The sequence below is a fragment of the Leucoraja erinacea genome, chromosome 10 (assembly GCF_028641065.1).
Source record: "Leucoraja erinacea ecotype New England chromosome 10, Leri_hhj_1, whole genome shotgun sequence".
Taxonomy (NCBI): domain Eukaryota; kingdom Metazoa; phylum Chordata; class Chondrichthyes; order Rajiformes; family Rajidae; genus Leucoraja; species Leucoraja erinaceus.
In genome coordinates, this window is record NC_073386.1 from 10,423,739 (window position 1) to 10,449,919 (window position 26,181).

At 45.8% G+C, this 26,181-nt stretch overlaps 1 protein-coding gene across 1 annotated transcript in view; it reads right to left on the bottom strand.

The window, feature by feature from the left end:
• Window positions 1-16,475, bottom strand: part of alg14 (ALG14 UDP-N-acetylglucosaminyltransferase subunit) — a 53,338-nt gene extending 36,863 nt beyond the window's left edge. Inside the window, exons 1-2 of the mRNA XM_055641471.1 lie at window positions 16,166-16,475; window positions 13,123-13,274 (exon numbers count right to left, since the gene is read on the bottom strand). Of these exons, the coding sequence (XP_055497446.1) occupies window positions 13,123-13,274; window positions 16,166-16,310 (297 nt within the window). The 5' untranslated portion in view covers window positions 16,311-16,475. The remainder of the gene's footprint in view (window positions 1-13,122; window positions 13,275-16,165) is intronic.
• Between the last annotated feature and the right edge of the window lie 9,706 nt (window positions 16,476-26,181).

Below are 26,181 nucleotides of genomic sequence, written 5' to 3' on the forward strand. Positions count from 1 at the left end.
CTGTAAACACCACAATAAACAACAACCAAAAAATTCAAGAAATAGATAAAAAGTTCAGTATTTAGTATTATCTCGTGTTAAGATTGCAATGTGAAAGAGAAAAGATCCTTGGAATGCACCGGAGAGGAAAAATAATGAATTGACACTGATGTTTTGGGGATTGTACAGGCAGGCCCCTGAGTTTCCTGGATGCCATCTCACCTACATTCAGCTTGGGATCACCTTGACATTAAGAACATCCATGTCAGGATGCTATTCATTGAATACAGCTGAATCCTCAACACCATAATACTGAATAAGCTCATCTCTAAACCTCTGGACTACAGACTGAGACCTCTATCTGCAACCTACTTCTGGACTTCCTGAGCAACACTCCTCACGATGCGATGCTCAGATCCTTGCTGCTTTCATCAGAGTGAAGAAGACGCAAAGTGCTGGAGTAACTCAGCAGGTCAGGCAGCATCTCTGGAGAACATGGATAAGTGACATTTCGGGTCGGGACCCTTCTTCAGACTGAAGACGAGTCTCAACCCTAACCATTACCTATGCAGGTTCTCTGGAGCTGATTGACCCACTGAGTTAATCCTGCACTTCGTGTTTTTCTTTTGTAAATCAGTATCTGCAGTTCTTTGAATGTACAAATCGCCTCAGTATCTTCAGGAACACCTCCTGGTGCTATCACCTGATCAACACAGGCATTTTGGATTTACTATCCAATGAGTATAGATGCATTCCGAGACAAAAAAAATGGATTGCTTTATTGAAGCTCCATTGCTACCTGATCTGCTGACTCTTATTCTTTCACTTGGTCAAAGTAGATGGATCAGCCACGATTGAATGGCGGAGTAGATGATGAGCCGAATGGCCTAATTTTGCTCCATATAACTCATGAACTTATGAAGTTGCGTTTCCTTTGTGTCCAGCCTTTGCCGACTGCTTCACTTGCTGCGCCTCTACGGTTTCTGCCGCAACTGGCTGCACTACGTTCAGCTCTGCTGGAGTGAAACCAACAGAAAGGATGTGGATTCATAGTCTACTTAAGCAGAGTTAGCTAATTATTGAGTCATTGTGAAGCTACAGGATACATGGAAGACTGACATCCTCATGACTACTTTAAGCCCTTATACACAACCTTCTGTTGCTCCTGTGGAAGTAGAATGATGCAGAACAGTGAATAAATGTTTGGCACTGTTACATCAACCAAAACGCTCTAACAATTAGGGGCGGCACGGTGGCGCAGCGGTAGTTTTGCCGCCTTACAGTGCCAAAGACCCTGGTTCGATTCTGACTACGGGAGCAGTCTGTACAGACTTTGTATATTCTCCCCGTGACCTGCGTGGGTTTTCTCAGAGATCTTCGGTTTCCTCCCATACTCCAAAGACATATGGGTTTGTAGGTTAATTGGTTTGGTATGAATGTAAGATTGTCCCCAGTGAGTGTAGGTTAGTGTTAATGTGCAGGGATCACTGGTCGGCGCAGGCTCGGTGGGCCGTAGAGGCCCGTTTCCGTGCTGTATCTCTAAACCAAACTAAACTAAACAATGATGTAAACTGTCATACAGCAATTCATCCAACACTCCGTATAGCAAAGATTCATCTCAGCATCAGTCTCACATTTACTATCTTTTGAAAGAATATTTGAAATAGACTCATTGGGTCAGATAGCACGGAAACTGGACACTAGGGCCCAACTCATTCATGCTGACAGGCATCATAACTAAAAGGTAGACACAAAATGCTGGAGTAACTCAGCGGGACAGGTAGCATCTCTGGAGAGAAGGAATGGGTGATGTTTCGGGTCAAGACCCTTCTTCAGACTAACTCATAACTAAGCTAGTCTCATTTACCCATGTGTGGTCAATATTGAATAGTGAAAGGCCTGGATATAGTGGATGTGGAGAGAATGTTTCCACTAGTGGGACAGTCTAGGACTAGAGGCCATAGCCTCAGAATTAAAGGATGTTCCTTTAGGAAGGAGATGAGAAGGAATTTCTTTAGTAAGAGGGTGGTGAATCTGTGGAATTTGCCACAGAAGGCTGTGGAGGTCAAGTCAATTGATATTTTTAAATCAGAGATAGATAGATAGATTATTAATTAGTATGGGTGTCAGGGGTTATGGGGGAAAAGGAGGATAATGGGGTTAGGTGGGAGAGATAGATCAGCCATGATTGAATGGTGTAGACTTGATGGGCCGAATGGCCTAATTCTGCTCCTATTACTTCAATCAATCAATCAATATTTATTTATATAGCACATTTAAATCAACTCGCGTTGAAGCCAAAGTGCTGTATATAGAAGAATTTGGATTTCCATACATCCATACAAAATGAAAAAAAACACAATATAGAATTTAACATGAACGTCCCCCCACAGCGGAATCAACATTTTCCACTGTGAGGGAAGGCAATGAAAAGTTCAGTCCTCTTCCTCTGTGTTCAACCGTGGTCAGGGCCTATTTGAGGCCTCCGCAGTTATGACCTTATGATCTCCCTAAACTCTTCCTATCCATGTATGTGTCTAAAGGTATTCTAAACCACAATTGCCACAGCCATACAGCATCTACTCATCCCTGCCGACCAAGACGCCCCTCCAAGCTAGTCCAATGTACAAGTGTTTCATCCAATTCCCTCTAAACCATTCCTATCCATGTACCTACCCAAATTGTCCCAACTACTCCACCATTGGAGAATATTTGGTAGTTGCCACCCCCTTTTCTCCCGCTCTATGGCCTGTGTTTCCCCACACCCCATGGGCATCCATGTCAGAAGGTCATAAGGAATAGGAGTAGAATTAGGTCATTTGGCCCATCAAATCGACTCCGCCATTCAATCATAGCTAATCTATCTCACCCTCCTAACCACATTCTCCTGCCTTCCATACTTTGATATACAGGAAATCTAAGCCAGGCACAGTTTTTTGATGAAGAATGATTAGAACTCAAGGAGAACTGACAAGCGAGTCCTTGTTATAACGTTTATTTTCTATCCTGTCCTGCCCAAAACAGGAAAAAGGAATACAATGATTTGATTCCTGCTGGGTGTTTCATGAAATCCTTCATGGCCACAGTCACAAGCAGAGGACACAAACAAACATTGCTTCCAATTCCACTTTCCCTGACCATGTCCTTCAACTCAGCTAATGTGGTGTCCTGTCCACAACACTAGGCAGCAACAACATTGTTCTCCTCCAGCTGACATCTCCTCGAATGCAGCCAAATTTCCTCAGTACACATCAAAAGTCAGAATCCACCTCTCCCTAAATAGAAATGTATTGTTTGTTTTGCTGACGATTTTGTAACATGGAGTGTAGACAGAAAATTCTGGAGAAACTCAGCGGGTGAGGCAGCATCGATGGAGAGAAGGAATTGGCGACGTTTCGGGTTGGGTCAGGGGAGGGGGTAGGTCAAAGAAAGAATGTAGACGGAGACAGTGGGACTAGTGGGAGAGCTGGGAAGGGGAGGGGGGATGAAGAGAGAGACCAAGGGCTACCTGAAGTTAAAGAGGTCAATGTTCATACCCAAACGAAATATGAGGTGCTGTTCTTCCAATTTGCACTGGACCTCACTCTGACAATGGAGGAGGCCCAGGACAGAAAGGTCAGATTGGGAATGGGAAGGAGAGTTGTGGGTCTGGCCCGTGTACAGGTGACCCCCGTGTTATGGGGCAGAGGGCGATGGTGATATTGCGTTCATACAAGCAAGGATGAAATGCCATTTTCCCCATAATGTGAAATTGTGTAAAAAATGAACCATTTTTTAATTTATTTACTTTTTTCATCTAAATTCCATGAGATCGACTTTTATTCCACCTCAAATTTTGAGTAGAAATTTGCAAATTCTGTACGGGCAAATTTAATGGTTCAATGGCATTTGATTGTCACGAGTACCTCAGGAAAGTGAATTGTTTTTCAAAGACTCGCTACGTGTTAGGCACCAAATAGCACCTTTCAAACCCGCGTGACTTTGGGATGTTGGAGGAGACCAGAGTATCAGGACGAAACACACGCAGCCACAGGGAGAACGTGCAAACTCCGCGCCGACAGCACCCGAGGTCATGATCGAACCTGGGTCTCTGCGCTGTGAGGCAGCAGCCCCTCTAGCTCCGTCACTGTGCCGCGTCCTGGTAGCTTTAGGTAACCAACCTACAAATAACTTCCTCCCCCCACTTTTTCCTCCCTCCTCCCTGTTTTCCACCTGGATCCGGACCCATTTCCCTTCCTCCTCATCCCCGTCCCCTTCCACCTATGTAGCATCTTCTGGCTTCACAATTCTTGTCTCTTCTATCATTATCTCCTTGTCTCACACTTTCTCTTTTCACCGCTGGCCTTTGTCCAACCATCTGAAATTGAAAATTCCCCTCACGTGTATCTGCCTATTATTTGCAAAGCTTGCCCCTCCTCTCTTCCAGCTTTCTCTCCCACTCTCCCCCCCCACCCTGACTGAAAAGTCACCTATCCATGCACATTCTCCAGAGGCATTGCCTGACCTGCCAAGTTACTCAAGCACTTTGTGTTTATATTAATGTCAAGTTGTTTTATATATATTTTTTAATTGCCTGACATTTTGAAAGAACTTCCAGATAGGAACAGGATACAGCATTACATAGGTATGTTACAAAACCTACCTGAATCGTCATTGGGAATCTGCCCTCAGCCATGTCGGCGATTTTGGCGCTGTTTGGAGGGGGCGGGTTTAAAACACGATTTTTACTAGGCTGTACTAATCGCACATGTTCAGCCTAGTAAATCATTAACGAAAAATCGCTGCAAGACCCGGTCGCAAAAGGTATTATTAGTTTTATAGGCCTCGATAATATAGTTATAATAGTTTTAAAATTACTCTCTGATTTCGCAACCTCTCGCAGCCCCAGGGTTTTATAAAGCAAACAATTAAAGGTATGTACCTTATTTTTACATTAAATGGGGCATGTATATAACCCTGTATATAAAATTATCTATAGCGAGTAGTTCATTTTGGGCTTTTTATATCCCGCAGTATTTTTCTCGGCATTTGAGGGCACTAATCCAGCGCTATGTCAACGTTCTAAACCAGCGCGTGCCACAGGAACCACTAGAAAGCTAGAAAGCCGATTTAAATGGGTATTTATTGACATCAATTGAACACTAAATTCCTTCCATTTGGCCTATAAATTAATGTAAATTAGATATAAAAATCATGTTATATTGTGAATTATTTGTGAATAATCTTTGGACACTTAGGCTATTTAAAAATGTTAATCTTTCCTTAAGAAATGGGCGTTTGACTATCCAAGATCACAGCTTTTTTGTAATGTCCATTGAAAATCAATAGGGAACAAGATGCTAATTTCTGAGTATGAAAATGGTCATAACTTTTTTAATACTTGAGATATGAAAGTGAATTTGGTGTCAAATTAAACTTATTGTTATGCTTTATCTGATGGGATAAATTGCAGACTTGATTTTTTAAATCTCAAAATTTTGTAACATTGCTACATTACAAGTTTCATATTTAATTTTACCACAAAGTAATTTCACCAAAGACTTCTTTCCTTCTTAAATGGTTCAGTTTACATGAGATGATAGTCCACCATCGACAGACTACACCTAATTTGCAAGGAAAATGCTCATCAGGCAAATAAAGACAGCAACCGTTTACTGTAAAAATTGCATCATTCAAACTGCGCTGAAGAATGATAGCGTTTCACTCTATATTATCTAATAACTTCCAGCAAAAGCTTCCCACAGATCTCTTCCTCACAATTTCAATTTGGAAATTGGCAACTGAAAAAGAAACAAGAAATATAGGAAATGTTACCCCCATTGTACAGGTCTTGTGGGAGTCTGGAGAGATTACATGACACAAGGGCCAAGTAACTTTCCCTTTAAAGGCAGACAATGATGCTATCAATCATCATAATCATTCCATCAATTTGATAATTCAAGCCAAGAACAACACTCACCATTGTCCACCATTTGGCTTTCATGTAACTTTGACATCAAACAGCTAGGTTGCTCACATACTCAATTTGATTTGAATGTAACTTTGCTGCCTCTCGTTCTCCAAGGGACGATTTCCCACCTATACACTAGTATTTCTAAGTAACTCTGGTGCCAGGCAGTTTCTACCCAAGATGGGCACAAAATGCTGGAGTAACTCGGCGGGACTGGCAGCATCTCTGGAGAGAAGGAATGGGTGACGATTCGGGTCAAGACCCTCTTTCAGAGTTGCTAACAAACTGAACCATCCTCTCACCAACTAGACTGTCTGTTATTGGATTTTAGCTTGCACTAAACGCTATACCCTTCATCCTGCATCTGTACACTGTGGACAGCTTGATTGGAAGCATGTGGAGTATTTCTGCTGACTGGATAACACACAACAAAAAGCTTTTCACTAAACTTTGGTGCATATGATGATAAACTAAATAAAACTAATCTGGATGCCTTTCTTCACGTCACTGACTGGACTGGGTGGGCCTCATTCGACCCTCTGTAAACATATCATCCAAGCCGTGTGGTTCGTACCAAGTCCTACTCTTCATTCTTCACTTGCCGTACCACACTGGCTCCACTTTAAGTAATGCCTCCGTTTGAAAATTCATTCGCATTTCCAAGTGCCTCTGTGGCCTTTTCATCACAATTTCTTCATCTTCTTCCAGTTTCCACGGTAAACACACTCCTCTGATTGAAGTCTCTTGAACATTTCTGGACTTGACGTCAGCTGCCTAGGCCCTAATCTCTGGAATTCCTCCTCTAAACCCCTTTTCATTCATGGGATGGTGGCTGGATGGAATGAGCTGCCAGAGGAGATCGATGAAGTAGGTACATAAAATCATAAGGAATAGTAGAATTAGGCCATTCGGCCCATCAAGTCTATGCCATTCAATCGTGGCTGATCTATATCTCCCTCCTAACCCCATTCTCCTGCCTTCTCCCCACAACCTCTGACACCTGTACTAATCAAGAATCTATCTATCTCTGCCTTAAAAATATCTATTGACTTGGCTTCCACAGCCTTCTGTGGCAAAGAATTCCACAGATTCACATCCCTCTGACTAAATATATTTCTCCTCATCTCCTTCCTAAAAGAACATCCTTTAATTCTGAGGCTATGACCTCTAGTTCTAGACTCTCCCACTAATGGAAACATCCTCTCCACATCCACTCTATCCAAGCCTTTCGCTATTATATATGTTTCAATGAGGTCCCCCCCCTCATTCTTCTAAACTGCAGCGAGTACAGGCCCAGTGCCGACAGCCGCCCATCATAGGTTAACCTACTCATTCCTGGTACAATAACAACTGATAAAATACACTTTGACAGGTACATGGATTGGAAAAGTTTAAAGGGTTATGGACTAGATGCGGGCTAATGGCACTATCTTAGATGGGACATCTTGGTCGGCATGGATGAGTTGGTCAGAAGGACGTGCTTCCGTGCTATATGACTCCATGACCTCTTAAGACATTATTATTTTTGGTCGACAAAAATGCTGGAGAAACTCAGCGGGTGATGCAGCATCTATGGAGCGAAGGAAATAGGCAACGTTTCGGGTCAAAACCCTTCTTCAGACTATTGTTTCTGGAAAGTGGCTGCTGAAGGTGAGACCAGTGCAAGAGCATTTTACATCCCATTCTGCTGATAGGATATGGCTGAAGCAGGTCTGAAGAATGGTCTGAAGAAGGGTCTCGACCCAAAATGTCACTCATTCCTTCTCTCCAGAGATGCTGCCTGTCCGGCTGAGTTACTCCAGCATTTTGTGTCTATGATAGGATATGGCAGTCAGCTGCCTTCTTCAACCAATGCAAAACCTTCATTGATAGAGTTTTAACTTACTTTACTTTAGAGATACGGTGTGGAAACAGGCCCTTCGGCCCATTGAGTCCGCGTTGACCAGCGATCACCGCGTACACTAGCACAACCCTACACACGAGGGACAAATTACAATTTCTACCGGAGCCAATTGACCTACAAGCATGCACGTGTTGGGAGTGTGGGAGGAAACCGGAGCACCCGGAGACGGAGAAAACCCACGCGGTCACAAGGAGAACGTACAAACACCGTACAGTCAGCACCCGTAAACAGGACTGAACCCGGGTCTCTGCTGCTGTAAGGCAGCAACTCTACCACAGGGTCACTGTAGCGCCCCTGATGGGAGGGAGGTCTAGGATTTAAAACCTGCAATGATGAATGACTGGCAACATGTTTCCAGGTTAGAATGATGTGTGACTTGGAGGGGAGCCAGTATGTGGGTGGTGCTCCCATGCACCTGCCACCCTTGGGCTTCTTGGTGGTATAGGTTGGAACGTTTCTCAGGTGCTACGGCAATAGTTTGGATAAGCAACTCCAGTGCACTTTGTAGCCTGACCTTCTGGGTATTTCCAACATTCTCTGTTTATTTTTTAAAGCAGATTTTTAAATACCTTAAATATGTTGTTTTTGGATTCAAATCAGTTGTCGTTGCTTTAACAATGTACACAACTGGTCTTTATCACTGTAAATACCTTTCAAAGATGTACATGGAATCCTTTTGCACAAGATCACCTCTTTTTTTTTGCCCTAGCCTAATGATAAAGGAGAAAATATTTGCAGTTGTATATAGGGAAGCATGAGCTTAGTTTAGTTTAGAGAAACAGCGTGGAAAAAAGGCCCTTCAGCCCACCGAGTCTGCGCTGGCCAGTGATCCCCGCGCACTCGCACTTCCTACATGCTAGGGACAATTTTACAATTCTTACCAAAGCCAATTAGTCTGCAAACCTGTACGGGTTTGAAGTGTGGGAGGAAACCGGAGCACCCGGGGAAAACCCACTCAGTATCGGGGAGAACGTACAAACTCCGTACAGACAGCACCCGTAGTCAGGACCGAACCCGAGTCTCTCTGGGGTGGAGGGGGTTTGTGTGGGGGGGGGGGGGGGGGGGTGGGGTGGGGGGGGGAGGAGGGGCGGCGTTGGGGGGAGAGGGGGCCCACTGGGGACAATTTTCTATGGTAATAAAAAAAAATCGGCCCGTGGGGGGGGGGGTTTGGGGGGGGGGGGGGGGGTGTGGGGGGGGTTGGGGGGGGTGTGGGTTGTTGGGGGGGTTGGTGGTGGGGGGGGGGGTGGGGGGGGGGGGCGGGGGGGGGGGGGGGGGGGGGGGGGGGGGGGGGGGGCCTGGGGGGGGGGGGGGGGTTGGGGGGGGGGGGGTGTGGGGGGGGGGGTTGTGGGGGGGGAGGGGTTTGTGGGGGGGGGGGTTGTGGGGGCAGGGGTTGGGGTTTGTGGGGGGGAGTGGTTGTGGGGGGGAGGGGTTGTGGGCGGTATGTGTGGGAAGAGGGGTTGTAGGAGGGTGAGTGGCGTGTGGGGGGGAGTATGTGTGGCCAGGTGGGGGAGAGAGCTCGGAGAAAAGACGGGGAAGAGCCATCAGGGACGAGTGCTGTATTACGGGAGGGGGACAGGAGCCAGCGAAGGGGACCAGAGGGGAAGGGGTTGGAGGTGCGATGGGGACTCACAGCGGGCGCTGGTCACTTCGCTGGGCCGCACAGCTTGTGGACTCAGCCCCGCCTCCGGGACTTTATTCTCCTCGCCCCGCCCGGTGCAAAGATTAATAGCGTGTGCAATAAGGGGCGTTACCTTCATGGTGACTGACAGGCGAGAAGACCAATCTGCTGATCTCACAATTTTTTTAATCTTCATAACTTTTGAAATCTTCCACCGATCGTAACAAAACTTGGTGGCTTGGAGCATAGAACGGCGAGTAAGGTGGCGAGTAATCCTAGCGATATAAGGTAGCGTTTTTGCGCAAATTTAAATACAACGCAGACCGGATGTGGTCAAGGTGAGAGTTTTAGTATTAGTATAGATAGATATCTCTGAGGACAACCTGAAATGTGAATACTGTCTGATTACAAGATCAGTAGTCCCTTCCTTAGTCAGAGACTAAAACAGATGTGGCTTCAGCAATTGCACATATACCTACCCAAGACTTCCTCATCTTTGAACTCCAACCCTCATATCATAAAGGTCAGCATCCTAAGTGCCCATCAAGCCTCAAACAAAGGTCTGCAATGTTTCCCAAGTAAATATAACGGGGCAATGAATGCCAACCTTGTCAGCAATGCCCACCACTTGTAGAGGAATAAGAACTATAAAAAATCATAAGACCATAAGCATAGGAGCAGAATTGGACCATTCGGCCCATCAAGTCTGCTCTGCCATTCGATCAAGACTGAGGTGAGAAAAAACCTTTTCACCCAGAGAGTTGTGAATTTATGGAATTCCCTGCCACAGAGGGCAGTGGAGCCAAAGTCACTGGATGGATTTAAGAGAGAGTTAGACAGAGCTCTAGGGGCTGTTTAAGAAGGAACTGCAGATGCTGGAAAATCGAAGGTACACAAAAAAGCTGGAGAAACTCAGCGGGTGCAGCAGCATCTATGGAACGAAGGAAATAGGCAACGTTTCGGGCCGAAACCCTTCTTCAGACCCTTCTTCGGAGCTCTAGGGGCTAGTGGAATCAAGGTATATGGGGAGAATGCAGGCACGGGTTAGTGATAGGGGATGATCAGCCATGATCACCATGAATGGCGGTGCTGGCTCGAACGGCCGAATGGCCTCCTCCTGCACCTATTTTCTATGTTTCTATCATGGATGAACTATCTTTCCCTCTCAACCCTAGTCTCTTGCCTTCTTCCCTGTAACATTTGAAGCACTTACTAATCAATCTCTGGTTTACAAATACCACCCTGGCCATGCCTGGAAATTGTAACATCCAGGTTCAGGAGCAGCTTCTTCCCAACAACCATCAGGCTACTGAAGACTACGACCTCCGACTAAACTCTGAACTATGAACGGCCTTGATTGCTCGAGGGACTTGGGGCTTTGCTTTTGTACTCTTTTAATATTGAACTTCTTACTGTTGTTTATTATGGCTCGTACTGTATACATGTCCATAGTGCTACCACAAGCAAGAATCTCACGAAGGGTCTCGACCCGAAAAGTCACCTATTCCTTTTTTCGAAGAGATGTCAGCTGACTTACTAAGTTACTCCAGCTTTTTGTGTCTCTCTTCAAGAATTTGATAGTTCCTTTTTGACAATAAAACTCTCTGGACTCCCAAACTAATCTCCTCTGCCTTCCGTCATCCATATCCCTTCATGCCCTGCCTATCCATGTGCATATCTTCTCTAACTCTGCACAATCCCCTCCAGTTAGTGACAGTTTCGTTATTGTCACATGTACATGTAGTGAAAAGCTTTTGTTACATGCTATCCAGTCAGCAGAAAGACAATACATGATTACAATTGATCCATTTCCAGTGTACAGAGATACATGATAAGGGAATAACGTCCAGTGCAAGGTAAAGCCAGCAAAGTCCGATCGAGTATAGTCCGAGGGTCACCACTGAGGTAGATAGTAGTTCAGCACCGCTCTCTGGTTGTGGTAGGTTGATTCAGTTGCCGGAGAACAGCTGGGAAGAAACTGCCCCTGAATCTGGAAGTGTGCGTTTTCACACCTATACCTTTTGCCTGATGGGAGAGGGGAGAAGTGGGATTGGCCAGTTGCCTGATTGAATCTGTCTTTCTTACATTTTTCCAGCAAAGGTAGCTGGTACCAAAGGAAGCGCAAGAATCGAAGCCAGCTATACAATTGACTGGAAGCTTATCTGATCCTGGCTAGAATTGACTGTGTTCGAACTAGTGACAGAGCGAGGGGTGTATCGCTGATTCTCACCACAGGTTGCCAATCACTGCCCTCTGCTGGAAGCACTCACGCACTGTAGATCTGACAGCATCAACGTTGGGCTTAGCCACAATGGCAATTGTTCTTCAGGCAGTAAACACAGCGCGGGACAAACCACTGCTCTCGGCGGCATCTCCAGCTCCTGCTAACACCATCTCTGGAACGCTGGAGGTTGAGGGGAAACCTGATAGTCGCATATAAAATTATGAGAGATATCGATTGGGTAGACAGTCAGAATCTTTTTCCCAAGGGTGGAAATATTAAACGCTAGTCGGCATAGTAGAAACAAAGAACTGCAGAGGATGGTTAATACACATAAGGACACAGAGTGCTGAAGTAACTCAGCGGGTCAGGGCAGCATCTCTGGAGAACATGCTAAGATGATATTTTGGGTTGAGACCTTTCTTCAGACTGATTGTAAGGGAGGGGGAAGAACGCATATTGTTATATGGTTATATGGTTATAACGCTGGAAAAGGGCATACGAAGGATAAAGTGTGGCAGGTAATAGAACGACACTGGCGAGGGAGGGGGGTTTTGACGGGCAGAAGGTTAGAACAAATGCCAGAGATAAAGGGGGGGGGGGGGGGGGGGGGGGGGGGGCAAATGCAGGGGACAAATAGGTGGGATCCCAGGTTGGGCACAGGGGGATGGAGGGGGGAAGAGAGTGGGGTGTAGGGGAGAAAATGAGGGGTAATAAGCTGAGAACGGCAACGTTTAAAGAGATGTACAAGGGAAGAATGATCACAACCCGAAATGTCACCATTCCATGTTCTCCAGAGATGCTGCCTGACCCGCTGAGTTACTACAGCACTTTGTCTCCTTTTGTATAGTAACCACCGTCTGCAGTTCTTTGTTTCCACTATGCCCTCTGGGCTGACACGGTGGCACAGCAGTGGAGTTGCTGACTTACAGCGCATGAGACCCAGGTTCGATGGGTGACCATGGGTGCTGTCTGTACAGAGTTTGTACGTTCTCCACGTGACCGCGTGGGTTTTCTCCGAGTGCTCCGGTTTCCTCCCACTCCAAAGACGTACTGGTTTGTTGTCTAATTGGCTTTGGTAAAGATTGTAAATCATCACTAATATGTAGGATTGTGATAGTGTACGGGGTGATGCTGGTCGGTGCGGACTTGTGGTGCCGAACGGCCTGCTTACGTACTATACCTCTAAACCCTAAAAATGTACGGGGCCAGTTTGGTGTGGTGAGTGCCTGGAACACACTGCGGGGGGTAGCGGTGGAGGCAGATACGATAGTGGCGTTTAAGAAGTTTTTAAGAGTCACACGTACATGCGGAGAATGGAGCAATATGGATCGTGGTGGAAGATGAGATTAGTTTGTCTTGTCTTGGTATCGTGTTCAGTGCAGACATTGTGGGCCGAATGGCCTGTTCCTGCGCTGTTACTGTTCTATGTTCATTCATGTAGCACCTACCTGAGGTTGAGAACGTTCTTCGGTTCTTGCAGCCTCGAGTGCACGGACCTTGTCTTCACTCATCCTGTCCGTGTCTGCAATGACGTAATGCCTGGGAGAGTATGAGGCAGAGAGGCTGCCCACCAGCCTGAGAATTTCAGTAGTGTGTCCCCCTGCAAGAGAGTCAGTCAGACGTGAAGGCAAACAGGTAATGGAACATCGAACAAGTGTCTGAATCTATCCGCTTGACAATCTTTACAACCACCAGCGGTGCTGAAGCGGTAGAGTTGTTGCCTTACAGCGCCAGAGACCCCGGTTCATTCCTGACCACTGGTGCTGTCTGTATGGAGTTTGTAGGTTTTCCCTGTGACCACGTGGGTTTCCTCCCACACTACAGGTTTGTAGGTTAATTGCCTTGGTAATATTGTACATTGTCCATAGTGTGGATGATAGTGTTGGTGTACGAGGGTGATCACCAGCCGACACGGACACAGGAGGCCAAAGGGCCTGTTTCCACGCTGTATCTCTAAAATCAAAGGTCAAAACCCGTCTTCAGACTGATTGGAGTAGGCAGGAGAAAGCTGGAGAAGAAGTTGGGGTGGGACAAAGTCTGTTCGCAACAGCCCTCGGTTCTCCCCCTCCCCTCGTTTTGATTGCACTATCGACTGGAATCGCACTATCTTGGTATGGTTACCTGGTATTCATAAGATCATAAGTGATAGGAGCAGAAATAGGCCATTCGGCCCATCAAGTCTACTCCGCTATTCAATCATGGCTAATCTATCTCTCCTAACCCCATTCTCCTGACTTCTCCCCATAACCTCTGACACCCGTACTAAGCTATCTATCTCTGCCTTAAATATATCCACTGTCTTTGCCTCCACAGCCTTCTGTGGCAAAGAATTGTACAGATTCACCACCCTCCGACCAAAGAAATTCCTCCTCATCTCTTTCCTAAAAGAACGTCCTTTAATTCTGAGACTATGACCACTAGTCCTAGACTCCTGCACTAGTGGAAATATCCTCTCCACATCAACTATGTTTATCCAAGCCTTTCACTATTCTGCACATTAGGTCCCCCCTCATTCTTCTGAATATTAATGTTTACTGATTATTAATTTGTTTTTTATTATTTATTATTACAGATCTTTTTATTATCACCCCTCTGCTCTCACTATGGTGCTGACCATCTCTTCCACCATCCCGCCCCTTCCACCAATACCCCTCCCTCTGGCTGACTTCACTGGAAACAAGAAAAAGCGCATGTTGGTTTACAAGAAAAACAACACAGTGCTGGAGTAACTCAGCGGGTCAGGCAGCATCTCTGAGGAACATGGATAGGTGACATTTCGGATCGGGATCCTTCTTCAGTGACACTTCCTTCTCCCATCTCCAACATTCTTCCTCATGGACTCACCCTGTACTGCCGGCTTCTACCCTCTCTGGACCTTTTTATTTCCAACTCAACAGCAACCATCTTCACTTCACCACTCCCCTTACCCATTCCAAGTGTCAACAGTGTTTTATTGTCATATGTCCCAGATAAAACAATGTCATTCTTACTTACAACAGCACAACAGAATGTGTAAATATAGTACACTTTGAACAATATAATAAACGAGAGAAAAAGTGTGTAGACTGGAACTGCAGATGCTGATTTATACCAAAGGTAGACACAAAAAAGCGGGACAGAAGTAACTCAGCGAGACCCAAAACGCCACCCATTCCTTCTCTCCAGAGATGCTGCCCATCCCGCTGAGTTACTCCAGCTTTTTGTGTCTATCTTCAGTTTAAACCAGCATCTGCAGTTCCTTCCTACACATTTCCAATATATAGATCATGTATATAAATATATATTTATGTGTGTGTGTGTGTGTGTGTGTGTGTGTGCGTGTGTGTGTGTGTGTGTGTGTGTGTGTGTGTGTGTGTGTGCGAATGTGTGTATACAGACACTCGAATCTCACCCTTTCTGAACGCACAACCTTCCGCTCACTCAGCAATAATCCAAACATAGTTATCAAACCCGCCGACAAGGGAGATGCCGTTTGCGTCTGGCGGGCTGATCTGTACCATGCTGAGGCTAGACGCCAGCTCTCAGGCACCTCCTCATATCTACTCCTTGACGATAACCCCACCGTCAGGCCATCAGGCCATCATCTGAAGAAGGGTCCTGATCCAAAACATCACCTATTCATGTTCTCCAGAGATGCAGCTTGACCCACTGAGTTACTCCAACAATGTATGTCCTTTCTTGGACATTTCACTCTTCATCTGACACTCTAGTGTGGCCTCTCCATCGCTAGCATTTGTCCACCCAACTGCCAATCAGCCCCCCCACCCACTACTGTATCCACCCATCACTTGCCAGGAGCCTGAAGGGCCATGACTTAAAACGTCACCCATCCTTTGACTCCAGAGATGCTGCCTGACCCGCTGAGTTACTCCAGCATTGTGTGTATAAATCAGCATCTACAGTTCCAGTCTACACTCTTGCCAGGCTTTTTCTCGCTCCCACCTCTATTGCAGCTTTCTCTTCCCTACTACAATCTGAAGGGTCCTGATCCAAAACGTGATCTATCCATGACCTGCTGAGCTGACCTGCTGAGTTATTCCAGCACTTTGTTGCGTCTTACACAAAGTTCCAGGATCTGCACATAGACACCATAAACTGCAGTTCCTCGTTATTATATCGCAGGGTGTACACTTCCTTGTGTGTCTTATCAGTGTCCCGTTAGGTTTTATTGTCTGCAGAATGGGAAATAACACATAGCTCCGGGATGTGCTGAAACATTTTACATTTGCCATAAATGTAACCAGGTGTAATGTACGGGTGTCAGTGGTTATTGGGAGAAGGCAGGAGAATGGGGTTCGAAGGGAGAGATAGATCAGCCATGATTGAATGGCGGAGTAGACTTGACGGGCCGAATGGCCTAATTATGCTCTTATTACTTATGAACCAGGGTGCATCAAGCGCAGAAATCTCATTCGCTTCCGGGTTCCTATTCCATTACAAATATGGGAACTGTGCGCCGGGCCTCGCTTCCTGCTGCTTATGCAAACTTACCAGAGCCCACAACCACCAGCACGCTGGCGGAACCCCGCTTCCGAGGCTCTGGCGTATCGCTTCTCCTGAGTACGATGAAAATCCGTGCGATTACGATGCAAACGAGCGCCAACAGCGCAGCGGCCGCTCCGCAACACAGACCCATTGAGCCCGGGAATAGCTGTCACTCACTCACTGGGGCCAGCGACGCCCCCGCTACACACACTACGGAGCACCAGCAACTACTCCAGTCCTGTACTTCTCCCGAGTTCAAAATCGCAAGCAGACGCTTCATTATAGCCGATGGTACTCTCCTGTGATGGAAATAACTTTTCAACCTCTTTGCCCGATTATAACTAGAGTTCTACAGTTTTTTTTTTAATTGCTGTTTTTTTTCCTTTTTCCTTCCTCCCACAATATGTAATATGTAAAATAATATGTGATTCTGTTCCATTCTGTTTGTACTTGTTGTTTGTTTGTTTTTTTGCACAAAGTCCGCGAGCATTGCCACTTTTCATTTCACTGCACATCTCGTATGCGTATATGTGACAAATAAACTTGACTTGACGAGTGTGGAGGTAAACAAAACTGCAGATGCTGGGATTTCATTGTTCTGGCTGGGGCATATGACAATAGGGTGATTTCACGAAAGGTCACTGGATCATAGATCCTCACCCACGTGACCACAAAATCCAACTGGGGTACAAACGTCGCTTCCAGTACATGTTATTGGTGCTAGAAACGCGAACTTTCAAACCTGTTAAAAACCGCGAAAAACTGACCATTTTTGAGCTGTAAATAACTGTGCCAGTCGGGGTGACCGCGAGGCACAGCTATCTTACTTTAGAGTCCAAAAGATAAAGAAATACGAAGGTAAAGACAAGAGAGCGCTGAAGGGAAAATAACAGCGGAAGTTGTTGTCCGTGCAGATATAAAGATCGAAAATATCGGGCTCTCTTGTCCTTACCTTTGTTTTTCTTTATCTTCTGGACTCTAAAGTAAGATAGCTGTGTCTCACGGTCACCCCGACTGGCACAGTTGTTTACAGCTCAAAAACGGGCCGTTTTCGCGGTTTTTAACGGGTGTGAAAGTTTGCGTTTTCAGCATCAATAACATGTACCATTTATGAAGGGTAAATCATGTCTGACGAATCTTATAGAATTTTTCGAGGATGTAACTAGTAGAGTGGATAAGGGAGAACCAGTGGATGTGTTATATCTGGACTTTCAGAAGGCTTTCGACAAGGTCCCACATAAGAGATTAGTATACAAACTTAAAGCACACGATATTGGGGGTTCAGTATTGATGTGGATAGAGAACTGGCTGGCAGACAGGAAGCAAAGAGCAGGAGTAAACGGGTCCTTTTCACAATGGCAGGCAGTGACTAGTGGGGTACCGCAAGGCTCAGTTCTGGGACCCCAGCTATTTACGATATATATTAATGATTTGGACGAGGGAATTGAATGCAACATCTCCAAGTTTGCGGATGACACGAAGCTGGGGGGCAGTGTTAGCTGTGAGGAGGATGCGAGGAGGATGCTAGGAGGCTGCAAGGTGACTTGGATAGGCTGGGTGAGTGGGCAAATGCATGGCAGATGCAGTATAATGTGGATAAATGTTAGGTTATCCACTGTGGTGGCAAGAACTAGGAAAGTAGATTATTATCTGAATGGTGGCCGATTAGGAAAGGGGGAGATGCAATGAGACCTGGGTGTCATGGTACACCAGTCATTAAAAGTAGGCATGCAGGTGCAGCAGGCAGTGAAGAAGGCGAATGGTATGTTAGCATTCATAGCAAAAGGATTTGAGTATAGGAGCAGGGAGGTTCTACTGCAGTTGTACAGGGTCTTGGTGAGACCACACCTGGAGTATTGCGTACAGTTTTGGTCTCCTAATCTGAGGAAAGACATTCTTGCCATAGAGGGAGTATAGAGAAGGTTCACCAGACTGATTCCTGGGATGTCAGGACTTTCATATGAAGAAAGACTGGATAGACTCGGTTTGTACTCGCTAGAATTTAGAAGATTGAGGGGGGATCTTATAGAAACTTACAAAATTCTTAAGGGGTTGGACAGGCTAGATGCAGGAAGATTGTTCCCGATGTTGGGGAAGTCCAGAACAAGGGGTCACAGTTTAAAGATAAGGGGGAAATCTTTTAGGACCGAGATGAGGAAAACTTTTTCCACACAGAGTGGTGAATCTCTGGAATTCTCTCCCGCAGAAGGTAGTTGAGGCCAGTTCATTGGCTATATTTAAGAGGGAGTTAGATGTGGCCCTTGTGGCTAAAGGGATCAGGGGGTATGGAGAGAAGGCAGGTACAGGATACTGAGTTGGATGATCAGCCATGATCATATTGAATGGCGGTGCAGGCTCGAAGGGCCAAATGGCCTACTCCTGCACCTATTTTCTATGTCTATGTTTCTATGTTTCTATGCACCAAACCTTAATATCACACCCCATTTCTGATTTCATCACTTCTGGCTCTCTGACCTCTAAAGCCTCCAACCTTATCGTTCCCCTGCCCTGCACGGTCTGATTTTATCTTCCCAAATTCCACAAAAGAACTCTCCAGGCAGAACTCTCCTCCATTGTTTCTGCCTGTTCATGTCCCACTGAATTGATTTCCACATGCCACGACTCCATCCTATCCATCCCCTGGTCCAATCCCTCCCAACCTATGTCCAAGCCACCTCACATGCACTGTCTCTTCAATGACTTCCGTTTTCCAGGCCCCCACTTCCTCAGCTTTACTAGGATGTCCAGTCACTCTACTCCTCCATCCCCCACCAGGAATGTCTTAAAGCCCTCCGTTTCTTCCTCAACCGCAGAACCAGCCAATTTCAGTTTAGTAATACTCTCATCTGCCTAGCAGAGCTGGTTCATACCCTCAACAACTTCTCCTTCGACTCTTCTCACTTCCTCCAAATCCAAGGCGTAGTTATGGGCACAAATGGGCTCCAGCTATGTATGCCTCTTTGTAGGGTATGTCGAACAATCACTGTTCCAGGTGTACATTGGCACTATCCTCGAACTCTGCCTCTGCTACATTGACGACTGCATCGGTGCTATCTCCTGCACCCGTGCAGAACTCACTGGTTCATCAACTTCACGACCAATTTCCATCCTGCACCCAAATTCACTTGGACCATCTCCGACACCTCCCTACCGTTTCTAGATCTCACTGTCTCCATCACAGGAGACAGACTATTGACCGTAACCTTCTACAAACCCACTGACTCCCATAGCTATCTAGACTACACTTCTTCCCGCCCTGCTACCTGTAAAGACTATATCCCAAATTCCATCGGCTCCAGGAGAGGCCGTCAACTCCACGATGTTAGGCCGCACTGGGGTTGTCCTCGATATCCAGCAGCTCCACTCTTGGTTCTCCTCCCCCCATTCGTAACTAGGACCCTCTTGTCCTCACCTTCCACAGATAATGTTCCCTCCACAATACCTTGGTCAACTTGTCCCTTCCCACCCAAACGACCCCCTTCCCAGGTATGTTCCCCTGCAATCGCAGAAGATGCAACACCTGTCCCTTTACCTCCCCCCTCGACTCCATCCTAGGATTAAGTCTGTCTTTTCAGGTGAGGCAGAGGTTCACTTGCACCTCCTCCAACCTCAACTACTGTATCCGCTGTTCAAGGTGTCGACATCTGTACATTGACGAGACCAAGCGCAGGCTCGGCGATCAATTTGCTGAACAACTATGCTCAGTCCGCCTTAATCTAACTAATCTCCCGGTTGCTCAGCACTTTAACCCCCCATCCCATTCCCAATCTGACTTTTCTGTCCTGGGCCTGCTCCATTGTCAGAGTGAGGCTCAGGGCAAATTGGAGGAACAGCACCTCATATTTCACTTGGGTAGCTTACACCCCAGTGGTATGAACTTTGACTTCTCTAACTTCAAATAGCCATTGCTTTCCCTCTCTCTCCATCCCCTCCCCCTTCCCAGTTCTCCCACCATTCTTACTGTTTCCGACTACATTCTATCTCTGTCCCACCCACTACCCTAAAATCAGTCTGAAGAAGGGTCTCGACCTGAAACATCACCCACTCCTTCTCTCCAGAGATGCTGCCTGACCAGCTGAGTTACTCCAGCATTTTGAGTCTATCTTCGGCCCAATTCTTCCATGTTGGTTAACTTACCTCCTCCCTGAGCTAGTCCTATTGCCCCACGTTTTCCCCATATCTCTCTAAACCTTTCTTTATCTATGTCCCTTTCGAAAAGTATTTTAAACACTGAATTGTATCTCCCTCTTCCACTTCCTCTAGCAGTTTGTTCCATATATGCATTATTATGTGTGAAAATGTTACCTCTCGGGTTCCCTTTAAATTTTTCCCCTCTCACAATAAATCTATGCATTTTAGTTTCAGACTCCCTTATCCCAAGTAAAATACTGTAGCACCTCCTATAGATCCCTTTAATGCTGGGGAGGTCAGTTCCCAAGATGATCTGGGCAGTGTTCATCACTTTTTGCAATCTTTGTTCCTGTGCATCTACCTGCAGAAGTTCAATAGGATATTTGTCGACATTCCAAATATCTTCAAACATTTAGGAAAGTGGAGGCATTGCTTGCCATTGATTGCATCAATGTGCTGTCCAGGACAGATCTTCACACCCAAAGACTTGAAGGTGTTGACTCTCTCCACTGCCGACCAATCCATGAAGAAAGGTTTGTTGATCCTGGGCTTTCCTCCTCTTTAAGTGATGCCCTACAACCTATTCTCTCTCACATGCCCACCAACTACCTATTTTTAATCTTCTGTCAGTTACCCACCAAAAGGATAATTTACAAGGACCAGTAAACCTGGTGGTCTTTTCGTGAATCAAAGACTGACACTACTCAACTTGGACAGAAAACTGTGAACATTCTATTATGAACATTCTAAGGTCTCTCGTTCTAGGAGGAACATCGTTTTTGCATCTCTCCTGTCAAGCTCTTTTTTTTCGTAAACCTCAATGTGTTCATCGTTTAATCTTCTAAACCTACGAGCCTGTACTGCTTTGCAGGAAGGAACTGCAGATACTGGTTTATACCAAAGATAGACACAAAATGCTGGTGGAGCTCAGCGGGACACCGAAGAAAGGTTCTGACCCGAAATGTCACTTATTCTTTTTCTTCAGAGATGCTGCCTGACCCGCTGAGTTACTCCAGCATTTTGTGTCTATTTTGAGCAGAAACTGCTTGTCTGATTAACCTCACCTCGTGTGAGAAACGCACTGTCTCACCACATTGTCAAGAGGAAGAAACGCTGGTTTGTTTAAAAATAAATGTCATTTTTTCCAAATGGAGAAATAAAAACTTTTTTTTAACATTAAAGCATCCAATTGGTGATCAGGTGCAGAAAGAAAAACGTTCTAACTTATCTGCCAACTCAGTTCTTTCAAATTTATTGCAATTACAGGCGCAAGCTTTAAAACCTAAAGCAAATGCAGAACCAGCATTCAGCTTACCTGTGGTTAATGCAAACGAGGTCTGTTTGGTGTCTGAAATAAACGGAGTCAGAAACATGATGACGATTCTGTTGTGTTTAATTGTGTTAAATAAATATATTCCATTTCCTGCACCAAGGAGCTCTCAAAATTTGTTCTAAAGATAGTTAACGGAAGGAAAACAAATCTTTATGTCCTTTTACAAAAGATAATGTCACATCCATAGTTCACCATCTTGGCTGGATGCACTAGAATCTGTAATGTTAATACATTACGAAGAGATTTAAGGACGTACAACAGAGAAGGAAAATCGTTAGTTCTCCAAAAACTATTTGCTCTCCTGGAGAGGAGTAGAGATAGAAAAAGTGCCCAGCCAACAGATTATTTAGTTGTTGGAGTGTGTTGTGACATGGATTGAGCCATGTGAAGACTGGAGCCATGGGCCTAACTTTTTTTAATTTAAAAAAAAACTTTATTCAGAATAAAACAAAAGCTGTGCAAAAACTTACCTTATAAGTGTCCGTACATTCTATAGTGTCATACTCAGTAGTGTTTGCACCTACCTTTAAACAAAACATCCTTCTCACTCATGTAGTACTCTGGGGTAATATCCCTTCCCTTGTGTGAGAGATTCCCCTCCTCAATAGGTTAGGCAGTGGAAGGGGCCTACACTGTGGACCTCGTTGGCTGCACCAGGCCTCTGATGCCCACTCAAACTGATCACAGGTGCTTATCAATCTGCAGACCCATCTTGGATACAAGCACATGATAGCTACATAGTCTATGTACAGGGAGATTTTGATCTAAGTTCCCCTGCTGCCTGGCAATGTCACCACTCTTATGTGCTCGACCTTCCTGACAGATTCAGCAACGGGTTCTATATAGCACAGAAACAAGATAGAGTCAAGTGGGAGACCCTACCTGCTTCCAGACTTGGTAGAGAAGCCATTCATTTACCATCCATTGATTTGGACTGACCATGGATATCTGTGTAGATCACTGAAGATAGACACAAAATGCTGGAATAACCCAGCAGGTCAGGAAACATCCCTGGAGAAAAGGAGTAGGTGACGTTTCATGTCAGACACTTCTTCGCACGCTTCCCAACTGCTGTGTGGAGCAGAATCCTGATTTTCTCTGGAAAACCCATTTTGGAGAGCACGTCCATCATGTACGTGTGTGATATCTTGTTGAAGGCTTTGTCCTGGTCCAAGCTGGCCAGCCAGGTGTCTGCACCTCTGTCCTGCACATAGGTGATGGTATTCCTCGACAGCGTGAGGCTGCCTGTGAATTTTCAGAACAATTGTGACCTGGTTGGCGATAGCCTTGGACATGATCTCATAGTCCACATTGAGCCGTGAAATGGGTTTCCAATTCTTGATGTCATCCTTCTCCTCTTCTACTTGTAGATGAGGGCGCTGATATTTTTCCTCATGGAGTCTAACATGCTGCCAGCAAGAGGCATAGCGTTGTACACTTCCAGTAGGTCTGAGTCCACCCCTAGTCAACAGAGCCAAGTAATATTCAACTGGTAAGCCATTGCCTCCAGGATTTTATTCGGGACAAAGGAACAGATGGAGCCAGTCAGCTCCTCCACGATAAGAGGTTGGTCCAGGTTCTCCCACTTGTTGTCCTCCAATATCTCAGCAACTTCCATAGAAGCGTAGTAGTTTATCGGGATGCATCATAGCATGGTTTGGGAACAACTCCATCCAAGACCACAAGAAATTGCAGAGAATTGTGTAAGCAGCCCAGACCATCACACAAACCAACCTCCCTTCCATTGACTCAGTCCACACTTCATGCTGCCTCAGCAAAAATGTACATATTACAGAACATATTACAGTACAGAAAACTACAGAAAATTGCAGATAAAAAAACATGCAAGGGCACAATAAGGTTGGTTGGAAGATCAGGACACCATTTGCTTATGAGAGATCCATTTAATAGTCTGACAACAGCAGGGATGAAACTGTTCTTGAGGCTGGTCTACGTCCTTTAAAATTTTTATATCTTCTGCCTGATGGGAGAGAAGAGAGAATGACCAGGGTGTAAGTGTCCTTGATTACATTAGTCGCTTTCACTAGGCTGCCTAAAGTATTGTGGGCTCCACCATTCCTTGATCATCGTTGTTGCCTTTGATTTGTTCTTTTCATATATTTCATTCATTTTTTCTTTGTACCTTTTCATACCTCTAGTTTCCCTCTCCCCTGACTGTCTGAAGAAGGGTCTCAACCCAGAACGTCACCTATCCCCTTTCTCTAGAGATGCTGCTTGACTCGCTGAGTTATTCCAGTATTTTGTGTCTATCTTCAGCTTGAAGTACAGATGGAGTTGATGGTGGGGGTGAGGAGTAGCTGGTTTGTGTGATGTACTGGGCTACATCTATACTGTAAAGGGCCTGTCCCACTTACGTGTCCATGGCACGCAAATTACGCAAACTCGTCGTTGCGCTGAGGCGCACGGGCATCGTATGGCCGCGCGGGGCCGGTCCCACTGAGAAGCGCGGAGTTGTGCGCAACATCGCACGCGGCTCTGAAATATATGTAGCGAACAAAATCTTCGTGTGCCAACGGCCTGCCACGTAACTGACGGCCAAAGTGGGACAGGCCCAAGACCCTGGCGCGACGCAACGTCTCACCTCCAAGCTGCAGGAGAAGTAGACAAACGATCGTTGAACTCGGCCTGGGGCTCACGGCCGTTGCTGTCCGGATCCGCCCCCACTTCTACTCCCAGAGCAGGGCCAAGAAAATTGAGGATAGACACAAAGTGCTGGAGTAACTCAGCTGGACCGGCAGCATTTCTGGAGAGAAGGAGTGGGTGACGTTTTGGGTCAAGACCCTTCTTTCAGACTGAAGAAGAGTCTCGACACGAAACGTCACCCATTCCTTCTCTCCAGAGATGCTGCCGATCCCGTTGAGTTACTCCAGCACTTTGTGTCCATCTTCAAATGACGTCACATACTCCAGACAGTTGTGCGGGCGCATGAAATCGCGCGCGACCTTCGCGGGACCGTTGGTCCTCAACGCGACCACGAGGTCGGGTAATTAGCGTGCCAAGGACACGTAAGTGGGACAGGGGCTTAACTCTCCACAATTTTTGCAGTCTTGGGCAGAGCAGTTGTGAGGTTGTAGACAGTAGCTTCATTTATCAATCGTATATCTTTCTATGTGTTACGATGGTACAAAGCTCAGGATGTCTCACTGCTAATGCCCTAAATTGCAATAATGGTATTGGATGAATGTCACGTTATTTAATCGACCATCTTTATACAACTCTTCTCAGTTTCCAAAGCATACAGTACCTACTAAGTATATCCCGCTGTGATCCAGTGATCTGGTTTCTCACACATAGTGGTATTGGTTTACGCAACTACACTGTAACTTTATCATTTGAAAATTGATTGCTGCTTGCAGGTTACATTCAAAAGCTGTTTGAAGATTGGCTCTTGCTCATATTAGCAGCTACTATACACTTTTATACTTGTTACCCATGGCTGCTATTGTCTAACGGGTGGTCTGTTGACCCTTGTAAATATAGAAAATGATGATATTAGCGCACAATGCTACCAACTCTCTTTTCCCGATCGGCTCCCAAACAATGGAGAGCTGTGACATGTGAGCTGGGATAGAAATCTAAGATGAACAGTGAGAAGCAGCGATATATGTGGCCACGTCAATTGTTTCAGCTGATCAACCTTGAGAGAAACAAAGTCCATACATGTACATTCATACTGACACACGCTCACACTCACACACACGCACTAACACGCAGGCACATTGATAGACACAATCAAAACACAGGCACACACTACATAGGCAAGCTTGGAAATTAATATCTTACACACTCACAGTTGAGTAAAAAAAGAATTCAAAGGAATGTTAAAAAAAAGTGGTCGAAGGAAAACTGTTGGAAGAGTGCAGGGACTTGAAAAGCTTTGAGCTTTTCTACAATTGTAATCGATGCCATGATCTTCTCTTACATGATGTTGAATTGAATGTCATATTTTTAAATGGAATAAAAACAAACAGCTGAAGGAACTCAGCAGATCAGGCGGCATCTGTGGGGGGAAAAGGGACAGCTGACATTTTGGGTTGAGACCCTGCATCAAGACTGAGGGTGCAGTGGGGAGATTGCCAGTATGGAGAGGCGAGAGGGCGGGATGAGAGGGGTTGGCAGGCGATAGGTGGAACTAGGTGAGGAGTGGAATGAGGGGCAGATGGAGCAAGGCGCGGGTTGAAGAGGGGTGGAGTAGGGAGACGGTGGCTGGTGGGTGATAGGTAGGGACAGATAAGAGAGAAAAAAACAGCAATGATAGAAACAAACTATTGGAGTAACTCAGCGGGCCAGGCAGCATCTCTGGAGAAAAGGAATGGGCGACGTTTCGGGTCGAGGCCCTTCATCAGACTGAGAGTGAGGGAGGGGGGAACTAGAGGTATAGAAAGGTACAGAACAAAGCAGAGCCTGCATCAATAACTCAGGAAAGGTGGAGCCCACAATGGTCCGTTGTTGGCTGGGGACAAGGTGATAACAAAGGAATACAAACGGTGAAATTAGCAAGAGGACTAGGGTGGGGGAGGGACAGAGAGAGAGTGAG